A 27,823-nucleotide genomic window follows, 5' to 3' on the forward strand; every position below is an offset into this window, starting at 1 on the left:
ACATGTTAGAATTTTAAAATGATGCCACTGTACAGATCTATCTTCAAGAGGGTAGTCTGCAAACCATTCTCCGGCCTGCTTCGAATAATTATTGTTGCTAATGTTAAAATCATTACTCTTAATGTTAATAACAATCGGTGTTAATGAAATAGCGTCATCACCAACTAAAACCGTACATTATATCATGCAGAGTGTTCTCGATTGTAATGCACGCAATATGATACGTAATTTCAGTTCTGGCGACAGTACTTCATGCATTACAGTACCTTTATTACTTATCGCATAATTAACTGTATTTAGAAGAAACTTGAACAGTTCTGGTGACATTCTAAGATAATTAAAAGAGCTTCTTGGATCTTCTGTTATAAATTATTTCAGCAAGGATGCTGAGCAACTGAGCTGACGTCTTTTCTTCATCCAGTCACGAATCTAAACACGTTTCTTATTTTTTTCTTATGCAGCGGTTCCGCGCAACAAACGTTAACTCCATCACAACTTGTGCGACGTGCAGCTGCCAAAACTTTCATTTCAGACACGACTCAGGGAGCCACAAAACGACGAAATTGAAGTGTAATGTGGTGTCGCCATGTCTACAGTCATATATGAAACGACTTGCGTGCAACTCATTCCGCTCAACGAGCGGCGCAACCCAGTGTCGTCGTGTAAACGAGGCTTAACAATAAACGCTGGTGGTCTGTGAGACCGCACCTGGGACGTTACGGGTTAAGGTTCAACCGGCGGAAGCAGGTCTGTTCTCCTTCCTCTCACACTACTTCATATAAGCTCGTATCTGTAAACGCACGCTGTAATCAACACAGTGTCAACTAACATGGTACACGTGGCAAGAGTGCACTTGTTTCAGACAGCTGCTGCCTGTACCATAGTTGCCAACTGTAGGGACATGTCCCTGCGCGTAGTGACTTAGGGCTCATTTTTCCAAAATGTAGGGACCAATTTCCGATCCCTCTGTAAAACGTAGGGAATTTTTGTTTGAATAAAGAAAAATCACAAAATAAGAAATTAAAAAAGAAAAAGCTGCCAAACTTTATAGATTTTAAACATTGTATATATGTCACCACTGCATACAGAAAGCTGGTCTAGGCAAAGGACTTAGATTAAATTAAAACTGTTGCAATACAACGTAATGATTGAAAGAACAATGGACGCTGTCGAAACTCTTACCCCAGTAACAATCGTGAAGAAAATGAAATGAATTGATCGTAGGCATTTATTGGCCGGGATATCCCCATCAGGGTTCGGCCGCCGTATTGCAAGTCTTATTTTAGTTGACGCCACTTCGGCGACTTGCGTGTCAAGGATGATGAAAGTGATAACGAGGGACACACACATCACACAGTCCCCTATCAGGAATCGATCTCGTGTCTCCCTTACTTGGAAGACGGTTACGCTACCCCTGCGCTACGGAAGAGAAGACAATTAATGTCATGTGCTCCAAATGGGAGTGACATGCGACGACAGAAATCTGGGGCCTATCAGGCGAAGTTTAGCGCATCTACTGTGATATCTTCACCGTTGTACTTTCACAGCTACATTCTTAATCACCTCGGCAAAGATTATGGTTCTGTCTTTGTTATGTGCTCACATGTTGAAAATAAAGTATAAACAGCTCGCGTAGATCAGTTGAGTTCCTTAGCCTTAACATAAACTTATAAAACTTCTTTTCTTGGAGTGAGTAACTGTAGTAATTTTTTATTATTATTATGGCTTCAGCACCGAAAAAGAAGAGAAAGTTACAAATGAATGACAGTCAAAGTCGAAAATAGAAATTTTGGGAAGTGTTCAAGAGAAAAAAAACGGTTTAAAGGGTGGTTAACTACAGATCCTAATGACTGGCATCGTGCTCGTTGCACTGCGTGTGATATTACTTTGCGTGCTAGAAGAAGTGAAGTTATGAAACACGCATATTGCGGTTCACACAAAAGTCGAGTGTCGTAATTTAATAAACTATCAGTGGTGTCACCTTGGGTGCATGAACCTACTACAAGCACAGCAAATCTTAATCTCGAAGAGGACACCAAATCAGCTGGAATAAGATTGGCAACAGCATTTGCTGAGCATTAAACAAATATATTAAAAAATGTTGTGGCTAAATTGAACGATATTCTACAAACTCAGAAATTTTCGTTATTTTTGGACGGAGGCAATGACGTCTCCGTAAAAAAATTATTTTGTGTATTTGTCAGATATTTTTCTGAATTCAGAAAGTGTGCTGTTACACAGTTGTTGGAGATCATAACCTTAGATGCGTAAACTGTACCGCATAAGCTCTGTCTGATGCAACCATTACATGCTTCAACGAGAAAAATATTCCAGCTAAAGATATTATTACCACGGCAGCAGATAATGCAAGCGTGACAGGTAGAGAAAAATTGCTCGTTGATGACAAAATTGAAAGCTGATGCACATGACTCATTCTTTGTTATTGAATGAATATGTCATTCCTTGCACTTTGCTACCAGTAAATCTGGAATGAAGCTGCTGAAAAATGTAGAAGACCTAATAAGAAACACAGTATCCTACTTTAGCCACATCAGCAAAAGACAAGCAATGCTCTCTTCATTACAGGAACTTATGAACCAAGAGTAACATAAAATTTTAAGACCTGGTGAAACAAGGTGGCTAGCATAACAGCAGAGTATATCGAGGATTTTAGAGCAGTGGAAATCTAGGCAACTCTTATTTTTTGCAGCGAGGTTAGATGGTTGAGTGATGCTGGCAGAAATGATTAGTAACGAAATGAACGATCTTTATACAAAAGCTTAACTCGAATTTACGAAATACGTCCTTGGTTTTTTAACACTACAAATGCTCTTTTTTTAAAGTAAGCAGAATTTAATAGGACAACTACAGCTACGAAGCCAGAGATTAATCATAACATTTTGTCAAACATTTATGAAATCAACGTTCTTTAAAAAAATGGATATATTAAATCTTCTTTACCCATATACAGGGTGTTTAAAAAATGACCGGTGTATTTGAAACGGCAATAAAAACTAAACGAGCAGCGATAGAAATACACCGTTTGTTGCAATATGCTTGGGACAACAGTACATTTTCAGGCGGACAAACTTTCGAAATTACAGTAGTTACAATTTTCAACAACAGATGGCGCTGCAAGTGATGTGAAAGATATAGAAGACAACGCAGTCTGTGGGTGCGCCATTCTGTACGTCGTCTTTCTGCTGTAAGCGTGTGCTGTTCACAACGTGCAAGTGTGCTGTAGACAACATGGTTTATTCCTTAGAACAGAGGATTTTTCTGGTGTTGGAATTCCACTGCCTAGAACACAGTGTTGTTGCAACAAGACGAAGTTTTCAACGGAGGTTTAATGTAACCAATGGACCGAAAAGCGATACAATAAAGGATCTGTTTGAAAAATTTCAACGGACTGGGAACGTGACGAATGAACATGCTGGAAAGGTAGGGCGACCGCGTACGGCAACCACAGAGGGCAACGCGAAGCTAGTGCAGCAGGTGATCCAACAGTGGCCTCGGGTTTCCGTTCCCCGTGTTGCAGCTGCGGTCCAAATGACGCCAACGTCCACGTATCGTCTCATGCGCCAGAGTTTACACCTCTATCCATACAAAATTCAAACGCGGCAACCCCTCAGCGCCGATACCATTGCTGCACGAGAGACATTCGCTAACGATATAGTGCACAGGATTGATGACGGCGATATGCATGTGGGCAGCATTTGGTTTACTGACGAAGCTTATTTTTACCTGGACGGCTTCGTCAATAAACAGAACTGGCGCATATGGGGAACCGAAAAGCCCCATGTTGCAGTTCCATCGTCCCTGCATCCTCAAAAAGTACTGGTCTGGGCCGCCATTTCTTCCAAAGGAATCATTGGCCCATTTTTCAGATCCGAAACGATTACTGCATCACACTATCTGCAGATTCTTCGTGAATTTGTGGCGGTACAAACTGCCTCGTGGTTTATGTAAGATGGTGCCCGGCCACATCGCATGGCCGACGTCTTTAATTTCCTGAATGAATATTTCGATGATCGTGTGATTGCTTTGGGCTATCCGAAACATACAGGAGGCGGCGTGGATTGTCCTCCCTATTCGCCAGACATGAACCCCTGTGACTTCTTTCTGTGGGGACACTTGAAAGACCAGGTGTACCACCAGAATCCAGAAACAATTGAACAGCTGAAGCAGTACATCTCATCTGCATGTGAAGCCATTCCGCCAGACACGTTGTCAAAGGTTTCGGGTAATTTCATTCAGAGACTACGCCATATTATTGCTACGCATGGTGGATATGTGGAAAATATCGTACTATAGAGATTCCCAGACCGCAGCGCCATCTGTTGTTGACAGTTGTAATTACTGTAATTTCGAAAGTTTGTCTGCCGGAAAATGTACTGTTGTCCCAAGCATATTGCAACAAACGGTGCATTTCTATCGCTGCTCGTTTAGTTTGTATTGCCGTTTCAAATATACCGGTCATTTTTGAAACACCCTGTACTTCGCTTCATTTAGATCAAATGTACCTTGGTAGTGAATGTGAAAAATTGTGAAGTAAGTCCACTGAAAACAAAAAATCAGAAATTCATAATTTTAGGCTACGGTGCCTGCAGTTTTATCAAACTGCTGCAATCAAAGTGATACATAGATTACCAGCATCAAAGCCACTATTCCACGAGAATTAGTTTATTGAGCCAAACGCTGAAATGAATGGAGGTCACGACCTTGCTATTTTGATGAAACAAGCAAGGCTCTCACAAAAAGAATTTGTGAAGTCTTTTGGAGTAAACTGTCGTCAGTCAAAAATTTCGAAGGTCAAATAGTTTTTGATAATATTTCTACACTTGCAAAGATTGTGTTAACATTTCATCATTCAGAAACAGAAACAGGAAGAGTCCTATTCTGTGTTGTGTGACACTTAATAAAAGGAAGGATTTACATTTCGTAACTCACTGCCAGCAGTTAATTACGTTAATATGTTATAAAAGCTCGGAACAAAGATTGCAGAACCTACTAAACAAGCAACGCGCATGTGACGCTGCGTATCTAACAAATGTACGATCTTCAGCAAATCCAGTTACCAACAGTAGTTTTCAGTGAAAAAGAGGTGAATGTACATATTTACCTACACCTGATTTTTTAAAATTACTTCACTGCGTGACTCAGGTTATTGAGTGTTCATCAAGTTCACGAAAGCTTTACTCATTCACCTGTCTGGTAGAAGTAGCTACCTTTTGTATTACGAAGTCAATAACATAAAAACGCAATTATTCACTTTGTGAGGTCCTTTACAAGTAGTTATTATTTTGTGTTGTGAATTCAGAATATAAATTAATGACTATTCCCTTTATTCACCAATGGTATTTTAAACTGCGTAGCGCAGTAGCCATTAAGGTAGGTCCACATTGTCCGTTCAACTTTGCGCATGCGCCAAAACTTTTACGGAAGCGCATTTCCTCGAAATGGAAGCCGTGTCTAAAATCGCATTGCTTCGATGGGAATCTCTTGCGCCCTTTAGCAGACAGGCAGCTAAGGCCCATGCGTGTTTGGTAGTGTAGAGTGTTGAGGCTATATTTTAATGCTATTTACTTAAAAAAAAATATCTGTTGAATCCAAAGAAAGCACGTTGAAATTTATAGATAATTACAGACAAAGAGAGGTCATACGGAATGCCGCTTTGAAGATCGTATGGACAAAAATTTGATGTGTGGTACTAAGGGCGTTAAGTATTTGACTTCGTCTTGAATCATGTTACTGGAAATACTTTCAGCCTGTAAATCTATGAAAAGCACATATGAATACTTCGGACAAATGTTAGTGTTGTGGCGACTTAATAGCAGAAAATTCGAAGAGCGTGACATCATAACAAAAGGAAAGAGGGATAAGTGGAGTTCCTTAACAAGCTACACTACTGGAGATAGAAATGAAGTGCAGTTATGATGTAAAAAATGCAAAATTGGAAAATAAAACCTCCGTCCTATGGATTATTGTGTCTATGGGATTATCGAGTATGTTAACCTATACATATTCTCTCTTGAATGATACTGTGTAAACAAATTTTATAAAATCAAAATGACGTATTAGTAGTTAATTATCCTGTACATAACGACTAAGAACCTCTCTTAAGTAGATATGCCGCGCGGGATTATCCGAGCGGACTAGAGCGCTGCAGTCATGGACTGTGCGGCTGGTCCCGGCGGAGATTCGAGTCCTCCCTCGGGCATGGGTATGTGTGTTTGTCCTTAGGATAATTTAGGCTAAGTAGTGTGTAAGCTTAGGGACTGATGACCTTAGCAGTTAAGTCCCATAAGATTTCACACACATTTGAACATTGTTAAGTAGATATGGTATTGTATTTCTGAGTTTAGGAATAACCTTCCTCCCCCCCCCCCCCACTCCCCCCCCAACTCCCCCCCCCCCCCCCCCCACCCACCCCCTATGAACCTTGGACCTTGCCGTTGGCGGGGAGGCTTGCATGCTTCAGTGATACGCATAGCCGTACCGTAGGTGCAACCACAACGGAGGGGTATCTGTTGAGAGGCAAGACAAACGTGTGGTTCCTGAAGAGGGGCAGCAGCTTTTTCAGTAGTTGCAGGGGCAACAGTCTGGATGACTGGCTGATCTGGTCTTGTAACTTAAAACAAAACGGCCTTGCTGTTTTGGTACTGCGAACGGCTGAAAGCAAGGGAAAACTGCTGCCGTAATTTTTCCCGAGAGCATGCAGCTTTACTGTATGGTTAAATGATGATGGCGTCCTCTTGGGTAAAATATTCCGGAGGTAAAATAGTCCCCCATTCGGATCTCCCGGCGGTGACTGCTCACTAGCTCCGCAGATGACGAAGAGATTGATGAAATGTATGATGAGATAAAAGGACTTGTTCAGATAGTGAAGGAAGATGAAAATTTGATAGTCATGGGTGACTGGAATTCGATAGTAGGAAAATGACGAGAAGAAAGCGTAGTAGGTGAATATGAAATGGGGGTAAAGAATAAAAGACGAAGCCGATTGGTAGAATTTTGGATATCATAGATAACAGTTGGTTTAAGAATCATGAAAGAAGATTTCATACGTGGATGAGGCCTGGAGAAGCTGGAAAATTTCAGATAGATTATATAATGGTAAGCCAGAGATTTAGGGATCAAGTTTTTAAATTGTACGACCTTTTTGAGCGGGAGATGTGGACTCACAATTTATTGGTTATGAATTGTAGATTGAAAATGAAGAAATTACAAAAAGGTGGGAATTAAAGGAGATGCGACCTGGATAAACTGAAAGAACCAGAGGTCGTAGAGAGTTCAGAGAGAGCATTACGGAGCGATTTGCAGTAACAGGGGACAGAAATACAGTAGAAGAGGAATGGGTAGCTTTGAGAGATAAAATAGTGAAGGCAGCAAAGGATCAAGTAGTTAAAAAAGACGAGTGCTAGTAGAAATCCGTGGGTAACAGAAGAGATATTGAATTTAATTGATGAAAGGAGGAAACATTAAAATGAAATAGGAATACAAACGTCTCAAAAATGAGTTCGGGAGGAAGTGCAAAATGGCCAAGCAGGGATGGCTAAATAACTGTAAGGATGGAAAGGCATACGTCGCTAGGGGTAAGACAGATACTACTTACAGGAAAATTAAAGAGACTTTTTGAGAAAAGAGAACCACCTGTATGAATATAAAAAGCTCAGATAGAAAACCAGAAAGGAAAGCAGAAAGATGTAAGAAGTATATAGAGGGTCAAATGCAAGGGCGATGTACTTGAGGGCAATATTATGGAAATGGAAGAGGACGCAAGTGAAGATGAAATGGGAGATATGATACTGTGTGGAGAATTTGATAGAGCACTGAAAGACCTAAGACGAAACAAAGGCCCGGGAGTAGACAGCATTCCATTAGAACTACTGATAGCTTTGGCAGAGTCTTCCCTGACAAAGCTCCACCATCTGGTGAGCAAGATGTATGAGACAGGCGAAATACTCTCAGACTTCAAGAAGAATATAATAATTACAATCCCAAGGAAAGCAGGTGTTGACAGATGTGAAAATTACCAAATTATCAGTCACGGCTGCAAAATAATAACACGAATTCTGTACAGACGAATGGAAAAACTGGTAGAAGCCGACCTTGGGGAAGATCAGTTCGGATTTCGTAGAAATGTGGGGACTCGTGAGGCAATACTGACCCTACGACATACCTTAGAAGATATTGTAATTTAAAGCAAACCTACGTTTCTAGAATTTGTAGACTTAGAGAAAGCTTTTGACAGTGTTGACTGGAATACTCTCTTTCAAATCTGAAGGTGGCAGGGGTCAAATACAGGGAGGAAAAGGCTAGTTACAATTCGTACAGAAACCAGATGGCATTTATAAGAGTCGAGATCATGAAAGGGAAGCAGTGGTTGGGAAGGGAGTGAGGCAGGGCTTTTGCCTATCTCCGATGTTATTCACTCTGTATATTGGGCAAGTAGTGAAGGAAACAAAAGAAAAATTTGGAGTAGGAATTAAAATTCATGGCGAAGAAATAAAAACTTTGAGGATTGCCAATGACAATGTAATTCTGTCAGAGATAGCAAGGGACCTGTGAGAGCAGCTGAACGGAATGGACAGTGTCTTGATAGGAGGATATAAGATGAGCATCAACAAAAGCAAAACGAGGATAATGAAATGTAGCCCAATTAAATCAGGTGACGCTGAGGGAATTAGATTAGAAAATGAGACACCTAAAGTAGTAGATGTGTTTTACTATTCGGGGAGCAAAACAACTGATGATGTTCGAAGTAGAGAGGATATAAGATGTAGACCGGCAATGGGAAGAAAAGCGTTTCTGAAGAAGAGAAATTTGTTGACATCGAGTGTGGGTTTAAGTGTCAGGAAGTCGTTTCTGGAAGTGAAACGTGGACGATAAATAGTTTGGACAAGAAGAGGATAGAAGCTTTCGAAATGTGATGCTATAGAAGAATGCTCAAGATTAGATGGGCATGTCACATAACTAATGAGGAAGTATTGAGTTAGGGAGAAGAGAAATTTGTGGCACGCCTTGACTAGAAGAAGGTATCGGTTGGTAGGACCCGTTATGGGGCATCAAGATATCACCAGTTTAGTATTGGAGGGCAGCGCGGAGGGTAAAAATCGTAGAGGGAGACAAGGAGATGAATACACTAAGCAGATTCAGAAGGATGTAAGGTGCAGTAGTTACTTGGAGATGATGAAGCTTGCACAGGATAGAGTAGCTGGGACAGCTGCATCAACCAGCCTCTAAACTGAAGCCCACAAGCCCGCACCTTGTGGTCGTGCGGTAGCGTTCTCGCTTCCCTTCGCCCGGGTTCCCGGGTTCGATTCCCGGCGGGGTCAGGGATTTTCTCTGCCTCATGATGGCTGGGTGTTGTGTAATGTCCTTCGGTTTAAGTAGTTCTAAGTTCTAAGGGACTGATGACATAAGATGTTAAGTCCCATAGTGCTCAGAGCCATTTGAACGATTTTTTGAAGACCAGAACAACAACAACAACAACAACAACAACAACAGCCGGCCGCGGTGGCTGAGCGGTTCTAGACGCTTCAGTCCGGAACCGCGCGACTTATACGGTCACAGGTTTGAATCCTGCCTCGGGCATGGATGTGTGTGATGTCCTTAGGTTAGTTAGGTTTAAGTAGTTCTTAGTTCTAGACGACTGATGATCTCAGATGTTAAGTCCCATAGTGCTCAGAGCCATTTGAACCAACAACAACAACAGGAATAACAACTGAAATGGTTTGTTTTGAATGCAAAATAAATCTCTCAGACTGGCACAAAGGTCGTCGGTTGCCAGCTAACGAAATGTTTTTGCTAGCCTTGTCGCTAAGTTTTCCTAAGTAGAAATTCTAATATCTCCCTATTTCCTGGAAGTATGCAAACAAAACGTCAGCGCCACTTTGTATTTCTCGTACCTCTGGTATACAGGCTGGTCCATTGATCGTGACCAGGCCAAATATCTCACGAAATAAGCGTCAAACAAAAAAACTACAAAGATCGAAACTTGTTTAGCTTCAAGAGGGAAACCAGATGGCCCTATGGTTGGCACGCTAGATGGCGCTGCCATAGGTCAAACGGATATCATATGCGTTTTTTAAAAATTAGAACCCCCAGTTTTTATTACATATTCATGTAGTACGTAAATAAATATGAATGTTTTAGTTGGAACGCTTTTTTCGCTTTGTGATAGATGGCGCTGTAATAATCACAAACATATGGCTCACAATTTTAGACGAACAGTTGGTAACAGGTAGGTTTTTTAAAATTAAACTTCAGAACGTAGGTACGTTTGAACATTTTATTTCGGTTGTTCCAATGTGATACATGTAACTTTGTGAACTTATCATTTCTGAGAACGCATGCTGCTACAGCGTGATTATCTGTAAATACCACATTAATGCAATAAATGCCCAAAACGATGTCCGTCAATCTCAATGCATTTGGCAATACGGGTAACGACATTTCTCTCAACAGCGAGTAGTTCGCCTTCTGTAATGTTCGCACATGCATTAACAATGCACTGACGCATGTTGTCAGGTGTTGTCGGTGGATCACGATAGCAAATATCCTTCAACTTTCCCCACAGAAAGAAATCCGGGTACGTCAGATCCAGTGAACGTGCGGGCTATGCTATGGTGCTTCGACGACCAGTCCACTTGTCATGAAATACGCTATTCAATATCGCTTCAACCGCACGCGAGCTGCCTGCCGATGTGGTCGTGCTGTTCTAGGCGCTTCAGTCTGGAACCGCGTGGCCGCTACGGTCGCAGGTGGTGGTGGATGTGTGTGATGTCCTTAGGTTAGTTAGGTTTAAGCAGTTCTAAGTTCGAGGGGACTGATGACCATAGATGTTCAGTCCCATAGTGCTCAGAGCCATTTGAACCATTTTTTAGCACGCGACCTATGTGTCGGACATCCACCTTGTTGGAAGTACATCGCCATTTTGTCATGCTGTGAAACATCTCGTAGTAACATCTGTAGAACATTACGTAGTAAATCAGCATCATTGCACCATTTAGATTGCCATCGATAAAATGGGGGCCAATTATCCTTCCTCCCATAATGCCACACCTTACATTAACCCACCTAGGTCGCTGATGATCCACTTGTCGCAGCCATCGTGGATTTTCCGTTGCCCAATAGTGCATATTATACCGGTATACGTTACCGCCGTTGGTGAATGACGCTTCGTCGCTAAATAGAACGCGTGCAAAAAATTTGTCATCGTCCCGTAATTTCTCTGGTGCCCAGCGGCAGAACTGTACACGATTTTCAAAGCCATCGCCATGCAATTCGTGGGGCATAGAAATATGGTACGGGTGCAGTCGATGTTGATGTAGCATTCTCAACACCGACATTTTTGAGATTCCCGATTCTCGCGCAGTTTGTCTGCTACTGATGTGCAGATTAGCCGCGACAGCAGCTAAAACATCTACTTGGGCATCATCATCATTTGTTGCAGGTCGTGGTTGACGTTTCACATGTGGCTGAACACTTCCTGCTTCCTTAAATAACGTAACTATCCGGCGAACGGTCAGGACCCTTGGATGATGTCGTCCAGGATACCGAGCAGCATACATAGCACACGCCCGTTGGGCATTTTGATCACAATAGCCATATATCAGCACGATATCGACCTTTTCCGCAATTAGTAAATGGTCCATTTTGACATCATGAAGCAAATACCGTCCGCACTGGCGGAATGTTACGATACCACGTGCTTATACGTTTGTGACTATTACACCGACATCTATCACAAAGGGAAAAAATTGGTCCAACTAAGACACTCATATTTCTTTACGTGCTACACGAATATGTAATACAAAAGGGGGTTCCTATTTTTGAAAAACGCAGTTGATATCGGTTTGACCTATGGCAGCTCCATGTAGCGGGCCAACCATAGTGCCATCTGGTTTCCCCATTTAAGCTAGACGAGTTCCATTCTTTGTAGTTTTTTTTAGTTTGATACTTATTTCGTGAGATATTTTGCCCGGTCACTATCAATGGACCACCCTGTATAATACTAAATTGTCCATAGTCATTTGTCGCCTTTCATTGCAATAAACTCAGCACAAACTGCCTAGCAAAGTAATACATGCATATAAACCGCTTGCAACGTCTGGACACGAGAACGCGCAGGCCTACATGCGCTCTTTGTGCTAATTTTTGTGCACGCCCTTATGTTCACGTCCGTCAGCGATTGCGCTCGAGGAAAGACTCATCTTGTGGACATACCTTTACGGTGTCGAGTGTTTGCTGTGTCACCACGAGCTGTACGTTGGTGAAGTGCGAAAGATGCACAATGGGATTTAAAAAGGTTGTGAGAATAAATAAAATAGACTATCAAAAACCAGCTGTTTCATTCTTTTTTACCTAACGTAATGAGACTAATAGGCTACCACAGATGTGCATGAACGTGTCTGTAGTGCGCGTTTATGAAACACTGATACTTCTGTGTATCATTTCAATCACAGCAAGAAACACGAGATGCGTAGGTTATTAGATCTGTGGAACATCTCGACAGTCTTGGTAACGGCACGGATTTCAACGCTTGTGTTGCACCTGTCTTGTTTTACCATCATAGAAAAAAAAGTCAGCTTTCAGATGCAACTTTTTATTTCTTCAAGTACGCGTCTCGGAGTTTCACAATATAATAATCTGAAGATTGGGACTTTGTGAAACCCCGAAACTGGTCCTCTACAGAAATAAAAAATTGCAGCTGGGAGCTAAATTTCTTCTGTGTGTAACGCGGAACATCTTTTTCTAACCACATCCCTACCCATAATCCAGCGCTTCCCAAGTACCAGGGTCCGACAGTCTTAGACAAAGGAAACAGACAATAAAACTAATAAATATAAAAAATTAAAAATAAAACTACAAATGCATCTTTTCTTCAGACATCCCTAATAGAGGATAACTGCAAATAGTACGTCATTTCCAAAAGAAATACGCTATTTGACTGAAAGCTTCGGATTTCTGCAAACAAAGGACTGGGCCGAGACTGTTTGAGATAGAGTCCTTCAAAGTACGGTATTTGGTACAATAATAATGAAATAGGAAACAAATCTCATATAGATCGGATCATTTGATATGTCTTTAAGTTTGTTTGAAACACATTACATAAAACTCTATGTCGTCTGATAAATGTTCAGCATATTTTGGTGTCAAATATAGCAAAGAAATTGATACAGCAGAGCTAGCTAATGAAATAGCTGCTTTCGTGTTCCAGTCGAAATAGCTGATGAAGAGTGTTTACAGGGTTTCCCATTTGGAAGCCGTGGGTTAAGAAAAGCTTATTCAACCGTCGCAATTGTTTGGAGGATATTTATGACACTGCTAGTGGCTGAAGCATCTTGTGAATGCCGTTAGAGCACATTAAATGTGATGAAAACTACTTGAGATATAGCATGGATGACACAACTGCTAAACTTAACTTCAGTGAGACAGTCGGTGAGTTAATTTTGTAAGTAAGGAAATGGAAAATAAAATTGTAATAAAAATACGATTCTTTTAGGGACGTTTTCTCAACTCTTCACTACAGCCTTCTTTTCTTTTTTTCCATCTAATAATTTATGAGGACCAAATAAAATCTGTTCGTTACATTAAAACCAATGTAAATTAGAATGAGATTTTCACTTTGCAGCGGAGTGTGCGCTGATATGAAACTTCCTGGCAGATTAAAACTGTGTGCCCGACCGAGACTCGAACTCGGGACCTTTGCCTTTCGCAGGCAAGTGCTCTACCAACTGAGAACGTAGATTTATGAAAGACTCTGGCATGTGATATAGATAGCAACTAGCAAACCAAGGAGATGTATCTGAAAATAGAAATCATTTCTCGAACTACATCACGCAGATGATAATTCTAGTTTAGCTATTTTATGGTTACAACCGTTTCCAGTGACTTATTGCCATTAGTTTAAAGCGACTGGAAAACATACTGTTATGTGTTTGTATCAGACAGGAAATTTGTGACAACGGATGAAATGCCTTGACACGTAACATTACTCGTCTTCAAATTCCTCGCGGTTTCTCTTTGCTATAATAAAGTCATATTTCATCTTCAAAAATGGTGATGCAACAATTACAGAAATATAACTGCTGACGACATTAATGCAATTGCACTTTCAAACACAGGATTATTAAACTTGCTATGTATATCGAAGACAGATTTTTTTTAATGGCAAGAATATAGGTAGAGATCGATTTAAGTTTTCCAGAGCAATGATCAAAGCGGTTTATAACTTTAATCATCTGCACGATAACAGATTTCGACTAGAGTATATTTTACCCCACACAGACTTTGCACAGACTCATCTCATTTAGTTACCTGTGTGATAGACATATATCCGAAAATACAACCGTTTCCTGAAATGATCCTACTTTCTATATAAGGTACTACAGTGAGAAATAAGATTTGTAAAGCCACGCACCACCGCGGAATACAGCTACACTTATCCTGCTCCATTAGTGTGGAAAGGACAGGTATTAGGGTATCAGAAACATCTGTAATTCATTGTTTTAGACATTTTGCTAGACGCGTGTGCGAGAAAATAGTATACGTCACTGCGACATACTCTTCTGGATTTTCCTATCACCATCAAACTTCTTCACTATACAGAACACCGCTAATAAGCAGCCGTCACCTAGGGACGCTTATAACATGGCTTGACAAGTACATGGCATCCTTGCACAGTAAAGAGACAACTATAGTGCAAAAAACCCAACCTATCTGCAACAGGTATTATTGACTATCAGCTGAAGTGTTCTGATGGTCGCTTAAAGAAGTATTCCTTTACGTAACCCACCATTTGTCCATACATCTTCCCATGCCTTCAATGCATTTAGCACTTCAATATGATCAGAATGCCTACCACAAGCGAAATGCTTTTTTGTTGATGATGACTGTTCACACCGGTAGCAAAACCTTCCTGCAAGGTGGAGCTGCTGACAGCCATATTTGCTTATGCATCATCGCAAGTAAACATGTTACACTGTCTTGTTCAATCAGTAGCTTATCAAGGACCCTCCCCAGTAAGTCTGTTAACGAATCACAAATACGGTAGTGCTGGAGCCTGTGTAATCGATTTTCATGTTGTTTATGACAGCACCCAAAACAAATATTCGTTAAATATAATTATTCCACAGGTTTCAAAGGAACTCTGCAATGTACCTGAAAGTGGTTGTCGATAAACCAACATATTAATTTAATTTTCTTGATGTTCTCGTTGTGAGACATATATGGAACGAAGTATTACGTACCAGTTGTACAGGAACTTTTTACGAACGAGCCTTAGATACATATTTGACAGTATTATGGAGAAGAATATCGTGGAATAAGAAAAATATGTTTCTTCAGCTTTAATATTGCACGTAAATACCTATAAACGGTGAGTCACATAAGACGTGACGCCCCTTTTATTTCGTGAACCGTTGCAGATACCGAAAGAGGTTCGCAGCAGTGGAGAGTACGATAAGCGGCAGGTAGTTTGGTACATGGTTAATAGTTTTAACGCTTGTATCGATCGAGATGGTGAAGCAACTACGATGTTTTAAATAATATGTTATACTCTTTTCAACAGCATCCCAAAGTGCTTGGAAGATGAGTAGAGTAATATAATGTCTGTTAATCCTAAGCTTGAAGCGCTTCGCAGAAGACTCCGAGAATCATTCTAAAACCGAAAGAGAACTCGGCCGGAATCGGCTATTTCGCTGTAAACAGGCTCATGACAGGCTACATCGTTGTATCAAGCCTTTCGACATTTATTTGTTTGCACTGCAAAAGTCATTTCAGCTTCAATATTGCTTGCTTGCAGACATGTACACCAATGAGAACTTAGGCGTGCTACATTTATACGTCGAATGTTGGCACGAGACGTTTTGCTAGGGAATGTGGGATGAGACAGAGGAGTGTCATTTGCGTCTAGAATCGACATAAGGCTCACCCTTATCGTCTGTTACATTAGGCACTCGGAGGACATGATTTCGAAAATCGTACAGAAGTTTTTTATTTGCTCTGCATCGCATGGGAGACGACACTAAGTTTTCTAACGTCTGCTGTCTGCTGACGAAGAAGCGTTTATGAACCACGGTAATGCAAATTTACGTCAAATGCACTGCTTGGCAGCTGAGAATCCACACTGGCTTCATCAGGTACAACAACAACGACGATGAAGCTAAACCTATCTTGCATCATCATAGGAAATTCCATTGTGGGACCTTACTTCATCACAGGTATGTTAAATGGAAATACGTATGCACACTTTCTTACGAATTTCTAGATGCTGTTCTAGAAGAGGTACCACTCTGTAAGCAATTGTGTTTGTGGTTCCAATGTGACGGTTGCTCATCTCACTCTTTCCGTGTTGCAACGCAAATACTGTAGGTAAAGTTTCATGACCATTGGATAGGACGGAATGTTGCAGTACAGTGGCTTGCTGGGTCTCTTTATTCGACTCCTCTTGATTTCTTTCTCTGGAAAGCACAGAAATATACAGTCTATCATGAAGATCCAGCTACACCAGATGACATGTGCCGTCGAATCGCCGCAGCACGGAAAGGGCGTACCATACGATGTGCTTTAATCTGTTCATCTATCTCTCAAACGGCGATTGCAAATGTACATTGCAGTCAATGGTAAACGATCTGAACACATGCTTAAGTAAAGTGTAAAAATACATTTCGTTATGAAAAGTATCTGTTTTGTCGATGACATGCCTGTGGTCAATCATTTTGAATAAATTGTTTAGTTTACTTAAAGTGTATTCCGTCTAATTACAATTCCGAGTGGTGCCGGCCGAAGTGGCCGAGCGGTTCTAGGCGCTACAGTCTGGAACCGCGCGACCGCTACGGCCGCAGGTTCGAATCCTGCCTTGGGCATGGATGTGTGTGATGTCCTTAGGTTAGTTAGGTTTAAGTAGTTCTAAGTTCTAGGGAACTGATGACCTCAGAAGTTAAGTCTCATAGTGCTCAGAGCCATTTGAACCATTTGAACAATTCCGAGTGTTATTTATAAACAAATTTGTCCCACAGCTGGTGGTTTACTTTAAGAAGCATTTAGACGTCTCCAGGTAAAGATAGGGCAGTTATTTTTTCTGTTTTTCCGAAACTAAGAAAGTTAATGCAGTAGTTTCTGGGTATCGTCAATTACATAGCTTCTGTCGACGAACTGGTGAGGCTGGCTAAACTTGCATCGAGTGCGCTGCTTATTGCTACTGTATAACTTATTTTGTGTCTCCTTTTACTAAAACAAACATTGATGTACAAAAAGGTACTCACTGTGGCAAGTTTGTCGAATCGTGCAAATAGATCGTTGAGTACACGAACTAGTTCTTGCGCGCTGCATTGGCTCGCCAAAGCTGCAAACAAAAGAGAGTCGTTAGAATGATTGTACGACATAGCAGTCCCATCATAACATAAATGTATACCGAAGCAACGCACAATAATCTGTGTAACATTTGCAATCGCCAACATATTTCCCACAGGTTATGTTATGCAAGATAATGCAAGAGCAAATACCGCCAAAGCGACCGAGTTAAGAGAGAAGGGCAGCAAGGCGGGTTCTTGTTCGAAAATCGCTGATTGAGCACTTTCTGGTGCTAGAGTACAGCTAAGGTGTCTCGACGAGTTATACTTACTGAGTCACCATCCGTCATGTTATACACTGGAGAAATGTATAATCGATGATACTGACTGACAGTTATTGCTATTATTACAAATGACAGAAGCCTACTGGAGGTTATCTACAATAACAACTTTGGGCAAAGTTTGCAATCAGAGCAGTGGTACGAAGTTTCTCTACAAGGTTCATAGACTATATTTCCTGCAGTCAACTCTTATAGCACCACATCTAATAGAAATACACGACACGCGCAACACAGCCAAAAGACAGCACCTTATTAGGAAGGAAAAAAGGAAAGAAGCAAGGGAGGGGAGTTCAGTTTTACGAAAGATGGTAGATAGTGTTCGATTTTTCATATAAACTGAAGAACTATATGTTTTGTTCACACACACTCATGAGATGCTCAGAAGATGACCAACCAGGGTAACACAGAGATCGATATCTCGATATAAAATAAAATTATGTATCATTTATTGCATTATATGTAAGGTACCATACTTGGAAACTCCATGGAGCTTTAAATCAAATGTTTCCGCTTCTTAAGTGTCTGTACTGCTTGATTTATACTTAACGTAAAATGCAAGACCTCTATGAAGCTTCGAACAAAATGAAGTTGTGTTATATGTAAGATTCCGCGTAGATTGCAAGCAAATTAAATATTTCCGTATGCAAATTATGTGTATTACTTAAATTTTTTTTCGAATGAGCGATAGCCCACAGTTGCACTAATTATGTTTATACTAAATCTTGACCATGGTTTCAACTATAACAATATACTGTTCTTCAGAAGTCCTAAAAAGTGGTCATAATAACATCTAGACCACTAATACAATCTATACATAAACTTCTAATAGATTCATAATAGATTGTATTACTGGTCTACATGTTATTTTGGTCACTTTTTAGGACTTCTGAAGAAGGCTATATTATTATAGTTGAAACCATGGTCAAGATTTATTACAAATATAATTAGTGCAACTGTGGGCTGTTATTCATTCAAAAAAATTTCGTAACGGTTGCTGCCATGATGAAAATATAACTTAAATAAATTGTAGGTTAGCAGTCGACAGTAGTTTGACCGCATTAAATTCAACCAAACACATAAAAATTGGCTGCACATGGGCACTACTGCTGATCTGTCTTAAAGCTTAAAATCACTACGTTTAAAAATCGTCGAAAGTTCCACATTCTCAGCAAGTAAATTAAATACTTCTGCACTTAAATTGTCTGTATATTATACAGACTGGCAACACTATCTACCTAGAAGTCACCAAAACCTCTGCCTTTCCTTTTCAGATTCAAGCATTCTGGGGCATATAGGGCTTCAGGGCGAATACCTGTCTGGTAGTGTTTTAGTTTCGAATTGCGAGATAGGCATTTCTCATGATAGATGTTCTTGGTTAATCGATATGCTAATTGTAACTTATTTTCCGAGTTGTTAGTGCTGTTCTTTCTGATATATTATCTTCCAACCATTCTCCTATATACTTGAATCTGTCGACTTTCTCCATTTGACCTTGTTCGATCTATAGTTCACTGGGAATGTCACTGATGTTGGTGAGGTATTTTGTCTTTTGTAGTGACAACTGAAGTCCTGCCTTGGCAGCCTGGAGTTTGAGCATATTGAGCTGCTTTACTGCTACTTCCACTGAGCTTGCTATAAGGGCCAGATCATCCGCGAAAGCTAAACAGTCTACTACTAGTCCCTTCCGTTTGTGCCCCAGGTAAATACCGCTCTGTATATTTTGTACTTCCATTTCTTTTCGCCACTCTCTGATCACCTTGTCCAGCGCACAGTTGAAGAGAAGAGGTGAAGGCCCATCTCCCTGTTTAACTCCTGTCTTTATCTCAAAGCTTTCTGAAAGTGTTCCCCTGAACTTTGCTCGTGATCTAGTGTTAGTCAGGGTCTTCTGGATAAGGCCGTGGGTTTTCTGGTCCAGACCCATTTCCAGCAAAATTGTCATAAGTGTATGTCTGTCGATTGAATCTTATGCTACTGGTATCATCTCAGAAAGCTGTTGAATTTAATCTACCACACACAGAAAAATTCTATATCAGATGATTTTCCGAGTATAGATCATATATATGTGACACTACTGTAGTTGCCGGCCACGGTGGTCTCGCGGTTCTAGGCGCGCAGTCCGGAACAGTGCGACTGCTACGGTCGCAGGTTCGAATCCTGCCTCGGGCATGGATGTGTGTGATGTCCTTAGGTTAGTTAGGTTTATGTAGTTCTAAGTTCTAGGGGACTGATGACCACAGCTGTTAAGTCCCATAGTGCTCAGAGCCATTTGAACCATTTTTTGACACTACTGTTGTTGAGTAATTTGTCAGCTGGGAAGTAATTTGGGCGTGTACGTTCCTCATATTATGACTTAACTTCTGGTAACTAGTGTTAAAACTAGAATATATACCGACACTACAGATAAATATCTCATTACATGTTGGGTGGAATCGTGATGTTTTTGATGTGTGAGTCAGGTGCTGCTAGCCTACTACTCTAATGGTACGAACAGGTAACAGTATGCGTTAGACTGCACTATGCTAATGTCGATATGCTGAAGTAAAAATGCCTAATCTATAATTATTTATCACTTGCATAACACGGATAACACGTTTTTTGAAATGATCCTTGTTTCCAAGTGTATCTTTCACAGTTCATGTGCGTTTTTTGCAGTGTGTTACGTAAAAATATATCAGGCTGTGGTAATTGGTCGTCAGTCTGAGACCCTTACCAATCTGTATTAACAGAACTGAGATGTAATTATCACTACCTCAAACTTATGTTCCCTAAAGAAAGTGACAAAGTGGAGTTTTGCGAGAACTACTTTGTCATTCTTCGTTAGATATTAGTCGTCACTGAGTTGCAATATAGTATTCTAACATCAGATGGCTGTATTCCATCTGTAACATGTTATGTTGTTGTGGCCTGGATGAGTACTGGGTTACCCACTAGCCATTAGACCCTAGGAGTCGCTGAGTTCGCTGAGTCTTAATCTAGTATTGTAACACTAGACGGATGTCAGCTAGAGGAGGGGAAAACTGTACTCCCCCTTTAATATATTATAATGTTGTTTCCTGGTGTTGTTACGCATAAGGCGTTAAGCGTTAATGTATCATATGTCGTACTCTGTCACTAAATGGTGTGAGTTAAATTTTCAGTAGTGCTCTAGACGAATTAAATGCTGTGTGTATTGTAAGAAGTCATACAGACAATTTAGACATGGAAATATTTAATTTATCTGCAAATAGTGTAAAACTTTTGGCGATTTTTGTTTATATGTGGAGGGCGGAGAAGCGGATAGAGGTTCAGGGCACTCTCTTGTCCCAGGGGTGGGAAATTGCCCCTAAAGGCGGAAGAATCAGCAATGATCAACGACATGAGGATGCAGAAGGCAATGGAAACCAATGCATTAAAGACACGTAACGTGTATTCACAGGACATGTGGCCTGTATTTGAAGAAGTGTCATGATGATCTCTCCATTGGCAAAAGATTCCGGAATAGTCCCCCATTCGGATCTCCGGGAGGGGACTGCCAAGGGGGAGGTTACCATGAGAAAAAGATTGAATAATCAACGAAAGGATAACGTTCTACGAGTCGGGGCGTGGAATGTCAGAAGCTTGAACGTGGTAGGGAAACTAGAAAATCTGAAAAGGTAAATGCAAAGGCTCAATCTGGATATAGTAGGGCTTAGTGAAGTGAAGTGGAAGGAAGACAAGGATTACTGGTCAGATGAGTATCGGGTAATATCAACAGCAGCAGAAAATGGTATAACAGGTGTAGGATTCGTTATGAATAGGAAGGTAGGACAGAGGGTGTGTTACTGTGAACAGTTCAGTGACCGGGTTGTTCTAATCAGAATCGACAGCAGACCAACACCGACAACGATAGTTCAGGTATACATGCCGACGTCGCAAGCTGAAGATGAACAGATAGAGAAAGTGTATGAGGATATTGAAAGGGTAATGCAGTATGTAAAGGGGGACGAAAATCTAATAGTCATGGGTGACTGGAATGCAGTTGTAGGGGAAGGAGTAGAAGAAAAGGTTACAGGAGAATATGGGCTTGGGACAAGGAAGAGAAGGCATGGAGATACGGAAAGATTTCAATTAGATTACATCATGGTCAGACAGAGATTCCGAAATTAAATATTGGATTGTAAGGCGTACCCAGGAGCAGATATAGACTCAGGTCACAATATAGTAGTGATGAAGAGTAGGCTGAAGTTCAAGACATTAGTCAGGAAGAATCAATACGCAAAGAAGTGGGATACGGAAGTTCTAAGGAATGACGAGATACGTTTGAAGTTCTCTAACTCTATAGATACAGCAATAAGGAATAGCGCAGTAGGCAGTACAGTTGAAGAGGAATGGACATCTCTAAAAAGGGCCATCACAGAAGTTGGGAAGGAAAACATAGGTACAACGAAGGTAGCTGCGAAGAAACCATGGGTAACAGAAGAAATACTTCAGTTGATTGATGAAAGGAGGAAGTACAAACATGTTCCGGGAAAATCAGGAATACAGAAATACAAGTCGCTGAGGAATGAAACCAATAGGAAGTGCAGGGAAGCTAAGACGAAATGGCTGCAGGAAAAATGCGAAGACATCGAAAAAGATATGATTGTCGGAAGGACAGACTCAGCATACAGGAAAGTCAAAACAACCTTTGGTGACATTAAAAGCAACGGTGGTAACATTAGGAGTGCAACGGGAATTCCACTGTTAAATGCAGAGGAGAGAGCAGATAGGTGGAAAGAATACATTGAAAGCCTCTTTGGGGGTGAAGATTTGTCTGATGTGATAGAAGAAGAAACAGGAGTCGATTTAGAAGAGATAGGGGATCCAGTATTAGAATCGGAATTTAAAAGAGCTTTAGAGGACTTACGGGCAAATAAGGCAGAAGGGATAGATAACATTCCATCAGAATTTCTAAAATCATTAGGGGAAGTGGCAACAAAACGACTATTCACGTTGGTGTGTAGAATATATTAGTCTGGCGACATACCAGCTGACTTTCGGAAAAGCATCATCCACACAATTCCGAAGACGGCAAGAGCTGACAAGTGCGAGAATTATCGCACAATCAGCTTAACAGCTCATGCATCGAAGCTGCTTACAAGAATAATATACAGAAGAATGGAAAAGAAAATTGAGAATGCGCTAGGTGACGATCAGTTTGGCTTTAGGAAAAGTAAAGGCACGAGAGAGGCAATTCTGACGTTACGGCTAATAATGGACGCAAGGCTAAAGAAAAATCAAGACACGTTCATAGGATTTGTCGACCTGGAAAAAGTGTTCGACAAAATGGTGCAAGCTGTTCGAGATACTGAAAAAAGTAGGGGTAAGCTATAGGGAGAGACGGGTCATATACAATATGTACAACAACCAAGAGGGAATAATAAGAGTGGACGATCAAGAACCAAGTGCTCGTATTAAGATGGGAGTAAGACAAGGCTGTAACCTTTCGCCCCTACTCATCAATCTGTACATCGAGGAAGCAATGATGGAAATAAAAGAAAGGTTCAGGAGTGGAATTAAAATACAAGGTGAAAGGATATCAATGATACGATTCGGTGATGACATTGCTATCCTGGGTGAAAGTGAGGAAATGTTAAATGATCTGCTGAACCGAATGAACAGTCTAATGAGTACACAGTATGGTTTGAGAGTAAATCGGAAAAAGACGAAGGTAATGAGAAGTAGTAGAAATGAGAACAGTGAGAAACTAAACATCAGGATTGATGGTCACGAAGTCAACGAAGTTAAGGAATTCTGCTACCTAGGCAGTAAAGTAACCAATGACGGACGGAGCAAGGAAGACACCAAAGGCAGACTCGCTATGGCAAAAAAGGCATTTCTGGCCAAGAGAAGTCTACTAATATCAAATACCGGCCTTAATTTGAGGAAGAAATTTCTGAGGATGTACGTCTGGAGTACAGCATTGTATGGTAGTGAAACATGGACTGTGGGAAAACCGGAACAGAAGAGAATCGAAGCATTTGAGATGTGGTGCTATAGACGAATGTTGAAAGGTAAGGAATGAGGAGGTTCTACGCAGAATCGGAGAGGAAAGGAATATTTGGAAAACACTGATAAGGAGAAGGGACAGGATAATAGGACATCTGCTAAGACATGAGGGAATGACTTCCATGGTACTAGAGGGAGCTGTAGAGGGCAAAAACTGTAGATGAAGATAGAGATTGGAATACGTCAAGCAAATAATTGAGGACGTAGGTTGCAAGTGCTACTCTCAGATGAATGAAGAGGTTAGCACAGGAAAGGAATTCGTGGCGTTCCGCATCAAACCAGTCAGTAGACTGATGACACCCCCCCCCCCCCCCCCCGAAAAAAAGTGGATCATTTGAAGCTATACGATATATCTGCAGTAGTGCCTATGTGAAATCATTTTTTACGTATTTCGTTGAATTTAATGCGATGAAACTGCTGTCGTTTGCTCATCTACATTCTATTTAAGACATGGGGACAAATTAGGTGTGCGAGTATTTAACTTGCGTGCAAAATGCGAGAAATCTTACATATAATACAACTTTATTTTTCTCGAATTTTTGTAGTGGTGTTGTATATTACGATAAGCATGCGATCTGTGTATATTTTAATAAATTGTATTGTCACTTTAGAAGCAGGAACATTTAGTTTAAGGCCTCACACAGCTTGCAAGTGTGGTGCCATGGCTCACTTTACACAAGCTGGAGTCATGAGAAGTGGAAACTCTCTGAAGACAGCCTACTGAATTGTTGCAATTCCGCCGGCCTATGTGACCGAGCGGCTCTAGGCGCTTCAGTCCTGAACCGGGCTGCTGCTACGGTCGCAGGTTCGAATCCTACATCGGGCATAGATGTTTGTGATGTCCTTAGGTTAGTTAGGTTTAAGTAGTTCTAAGCCTAGGGGACTGATGACCTCAGATGTTAAGTCCCATAGTGCTTAGAGCCATTTGAAACATTTGATGCAATTCTGGGTAAATTGTGGATGTTTGGCTTCGTTTGCAGTGAGACCTGCTACTTTTGTTGATGTAAACTTTTTATCTAGATGTCGAAATATCTCTGGTCTGTTTGTAAAGGTAGTTATCTGACTGATTTGTTTTTATAGAAACGAAATGTAAGTGTAACGTAGAGAGTGACGCCACTTGGAAAAAATGCTGGTGAAGAGTAGTTCGTTATCTACAGGGAATGTGTATTATCATTAACTTAATAATATTTTTCAGATGTCAGACTAGTTTTGTGTCCCAGGATACTCAAGCAATTACAGATCCAGTAGCGATAAAATGCCTGTAACTGTGTTCCGGTTCCCAACAGATACGGAAGAGTACTGTGAATCGTTAAAAGCAGATCTGCGGCCTGTGATAAGCATTTCGAAGAAGGGGATGGTAATAAGCTTTGATACTTCAAAGATGTGCTAGGAAACGAGAAGAAATACCCAAGAGCTCGTCCAAGGTTAAGAGACCGTGCAATACGAAGAATTTTAGCCAATCTAGCGCATTTTTTAAGCTTTATCGCATTATTAAAGGAAACCCTCTAAATATGACTCTAGAAAAGATCCAGATGAAAGAAGAAGAAAGCAAGAGGAAGGTCTTCGTAAGAGAAATGAAGAGAGGCCTGCAGAAGTTGTCATTAAATGTTTTAAGGACTTGTGTGAAAACGTAGGTAGAATTGTGGTAAGTGACAAGTGGTGCCATGCTGTAATGAACGATGGTAGATGTTTCTATAGGATATCAGTGGAAGGCATTCCAAAAATTCACTTTAATGTAGGGATTGGCAGCTATGTAAGTACTCAATTGTGTATTGGCAATATCACTGTAAATTCCCACGATTAGAAATGGATAGACTTTAAAATAACTCTGTGGTCACAGCTAGAGAACATTATACAGAAGTACATAACCGTTGAAACATGCAGTGAAAGTAATGAGCATGATTGTCTCACGAAAGTAAAAGACTGTGTTGCATATCTGGAGCAAACTTTTACTGATGACAATGGAAACAGTACTTGCGTCAGTTTCTTGTGTGAACAAATTATGTTGTGTAGTATGAAAAGAAAACGTACTTGGTAAATACGTTGCTGTACTCTTTCTTTATATCTGAATACTCTAGTGCAGCATACACTGCTCTACGTTCAGACTGTTTTCTGTATCTAATAAATCCAAAGTAAATACAAAAACTTATTGCTTCTTTAAAAATATCAGCAGGAAATAAATCAAGCAATTGTCATTTTCTTAAGACTGTAGCAGCTAAATTGCCTGAAGAAGAAAAAATATGTATTTTACAGTTGAATGAAATTCTTATTAATCCAAAATTTTGGTTCAAATGAGGTATTATAATTGGTGTTGCTGAGAACACATTAAGAACTGAAGCTACAACAGTTCTAGCTTTTCCAGTGTCATCTGTATTTCGGAACATGAAAGAAATTGTTTCATTGCATCCAGTGAAAAATCTGTCTGGACGGAAGGTATATGAAAAAACAAACAACTGCAGTTTTACAACTTGTAATGTCTTGTGGACTTAAAGTCATAATTATAATCTGTGACAACAATGCTGTAAAAAGAAACTTCTTCATGAAACTGACAGAAAACTCTGAAAGCAGTTATTGCTACTATTCTTCTTTTGAAAGTAAAGATAACGTCTTATACGTCATGCATGACACTAAGCATTTGTTGAAGAACATAAGAAACAATTAGATAAACTTAGCAGATGCAGAGGTTTTAGAAACTACGTTTTAGGATTTGGTGAACTTATACAGAACAGAATGAAAGGACATCTCCATTAGAAAATCAGCTCCAAAACTCAATTACAAAAGTGTGTCTCCCACTGCCATTGAAAGTCAATATATAAACTTGGCAGATAATGTTTTCATGACACAACTGTTACTGCCCTGATGTGTTTGAAGTCCAGAGTGAGGGTACAGCCAAGTTTATACAAATAATTACAGACTGGTGGAAGGCAGTCAGTGTGAGAAACACTGTTCATGGTTTTGTTTGTAATGATTCTAGGCTACAGTTTTTGGAAAATTTTAAATGTTTTTTATGCAGGTTACAGTCATTAAATGTAAAAGGTTCATCACTTTGAAACACACAAAGATTTCCAGAATGAGATTTCCACTCTGCAGCGGAGTGTGCGCTGATATGAAACTTCCTGGCAGATTAAAACCGTGTGCCCGACCGAGACTCGAACTCGGGACCTTTGCCTTTCGCGGGCAAAGGTCCTGAGTTCGAGTCTCAGTGGGGCACACGGTTTTAATCTGCCAGGAAGTTTCACACAAAGATTTGTTATACCCAATGAAGTTCTTCTTTACATTATACAGTTACGTTTTAATAATTTTAAAATTCAGTTTTTTCTGACTGGAAAGTTTCAGACTGATAATTCAGAAGTAAGGTTTTGATTGTATAGACAACTGTCTAGAGCAAATTCTCACATCCCGTACACTCAGTTTTGGAATCTGGAAAAAAATCATGTCAAGAGTTTACTTGGTTTGTGGTCTTCATGTCAGGAATCATTTCTTTCAGCCACCAGATTTAGAATGATGGTTTTGAAATGGTCCAGACTGATTCTGGTGATGTGGGTAACTGTATTTTTCTAGCAATCAGAAATTGAGAATTCATATATCAAAGTAATGAACGAATAATCCTGCTATTGTATATGTTTGTGGGTATGTAGTACAGAAGGCTTTACAAAAAAATAGGTCTTGTGATATTTGTGTTGCAATTGTAAAGTCAAGCGATTGCTATAGCCTTTATTCTGATATTCTCAATAAGGGTGGCATAACTTTGCCATCCTCAACAGTTATAAGACTGTACCATGTGGCTTGGAGTATTGTTTGTGTAATTATATCAGATCCCTATGATTCGCACTTTTTAAAAATGTTAACCCAAAGTAGGTTCTAATTTCATTTTGGAAAGAAAGTTTTGTCAGACACCAGTCTCAACTTCTTTCTTCATGATACACATCTCTGTGTGGCGATGCTCTAAGTGAGATGTATGATGGTATAGGCAGTACAGTTTCCAACAGTCTGCTAAACAATTATACCAAACAAATAAATGATGGCATAGTATCAATAAAACTAGCAAATAAAAATTCACGGAATCTTAATGTATTTCAAGGGAAATAAAAATTTAGTTGTATAGTGGTAATGTTTTATTTGCGCTGCAATCCTGCATACAAGTAATTTCATGTTTTGCTCATATGTATATGATTC

At 40.3% G+C, this 27,823-nt stretch overlaps 1 protein-coding gene across 4 annotated transcripts in view; it reads right to left on the reverse strand.

Moving 5' to 3' along the window:
- The window catches only part of LOC126335244 (adenylate cyclase type 8), a 1,717,934-nt gene that overhangs the window by 130,535 nt on the left and 1,559,576 nt on the right, over window positions 1-27,823 (reverse strand). For all 4 annotated transcript variants that reach the window (XM_049998287.1, XM_049998288.1, XM_049998286.1 and 1 more), the window contains exon 9: window positions 17,274-17,353. In XM_049998287.1, the coding sequence (XP_049854244.1) occupies window positions 17,274-17,353 (80 nt within the window). The remainder of the gene's footprint in view (window positions 1-17,273; window positions 17,354-27,823) is intronic.

Source organism: Schistocerca gregaria, chromosome 2 (assembly GCF_023897955.1).
Source record: "Schistocerca gregaria isolate iqSchGreg1 chromosome 2, iqSchGreg1.2, whole genome shotgun sequence".
NCBI classification, from domain to species: Eukaryota; Metazoa; Arthropoda; class Insecta; order Orthoptera; family Acrididae; genus Schistocerca; species Schistocerca gregaria.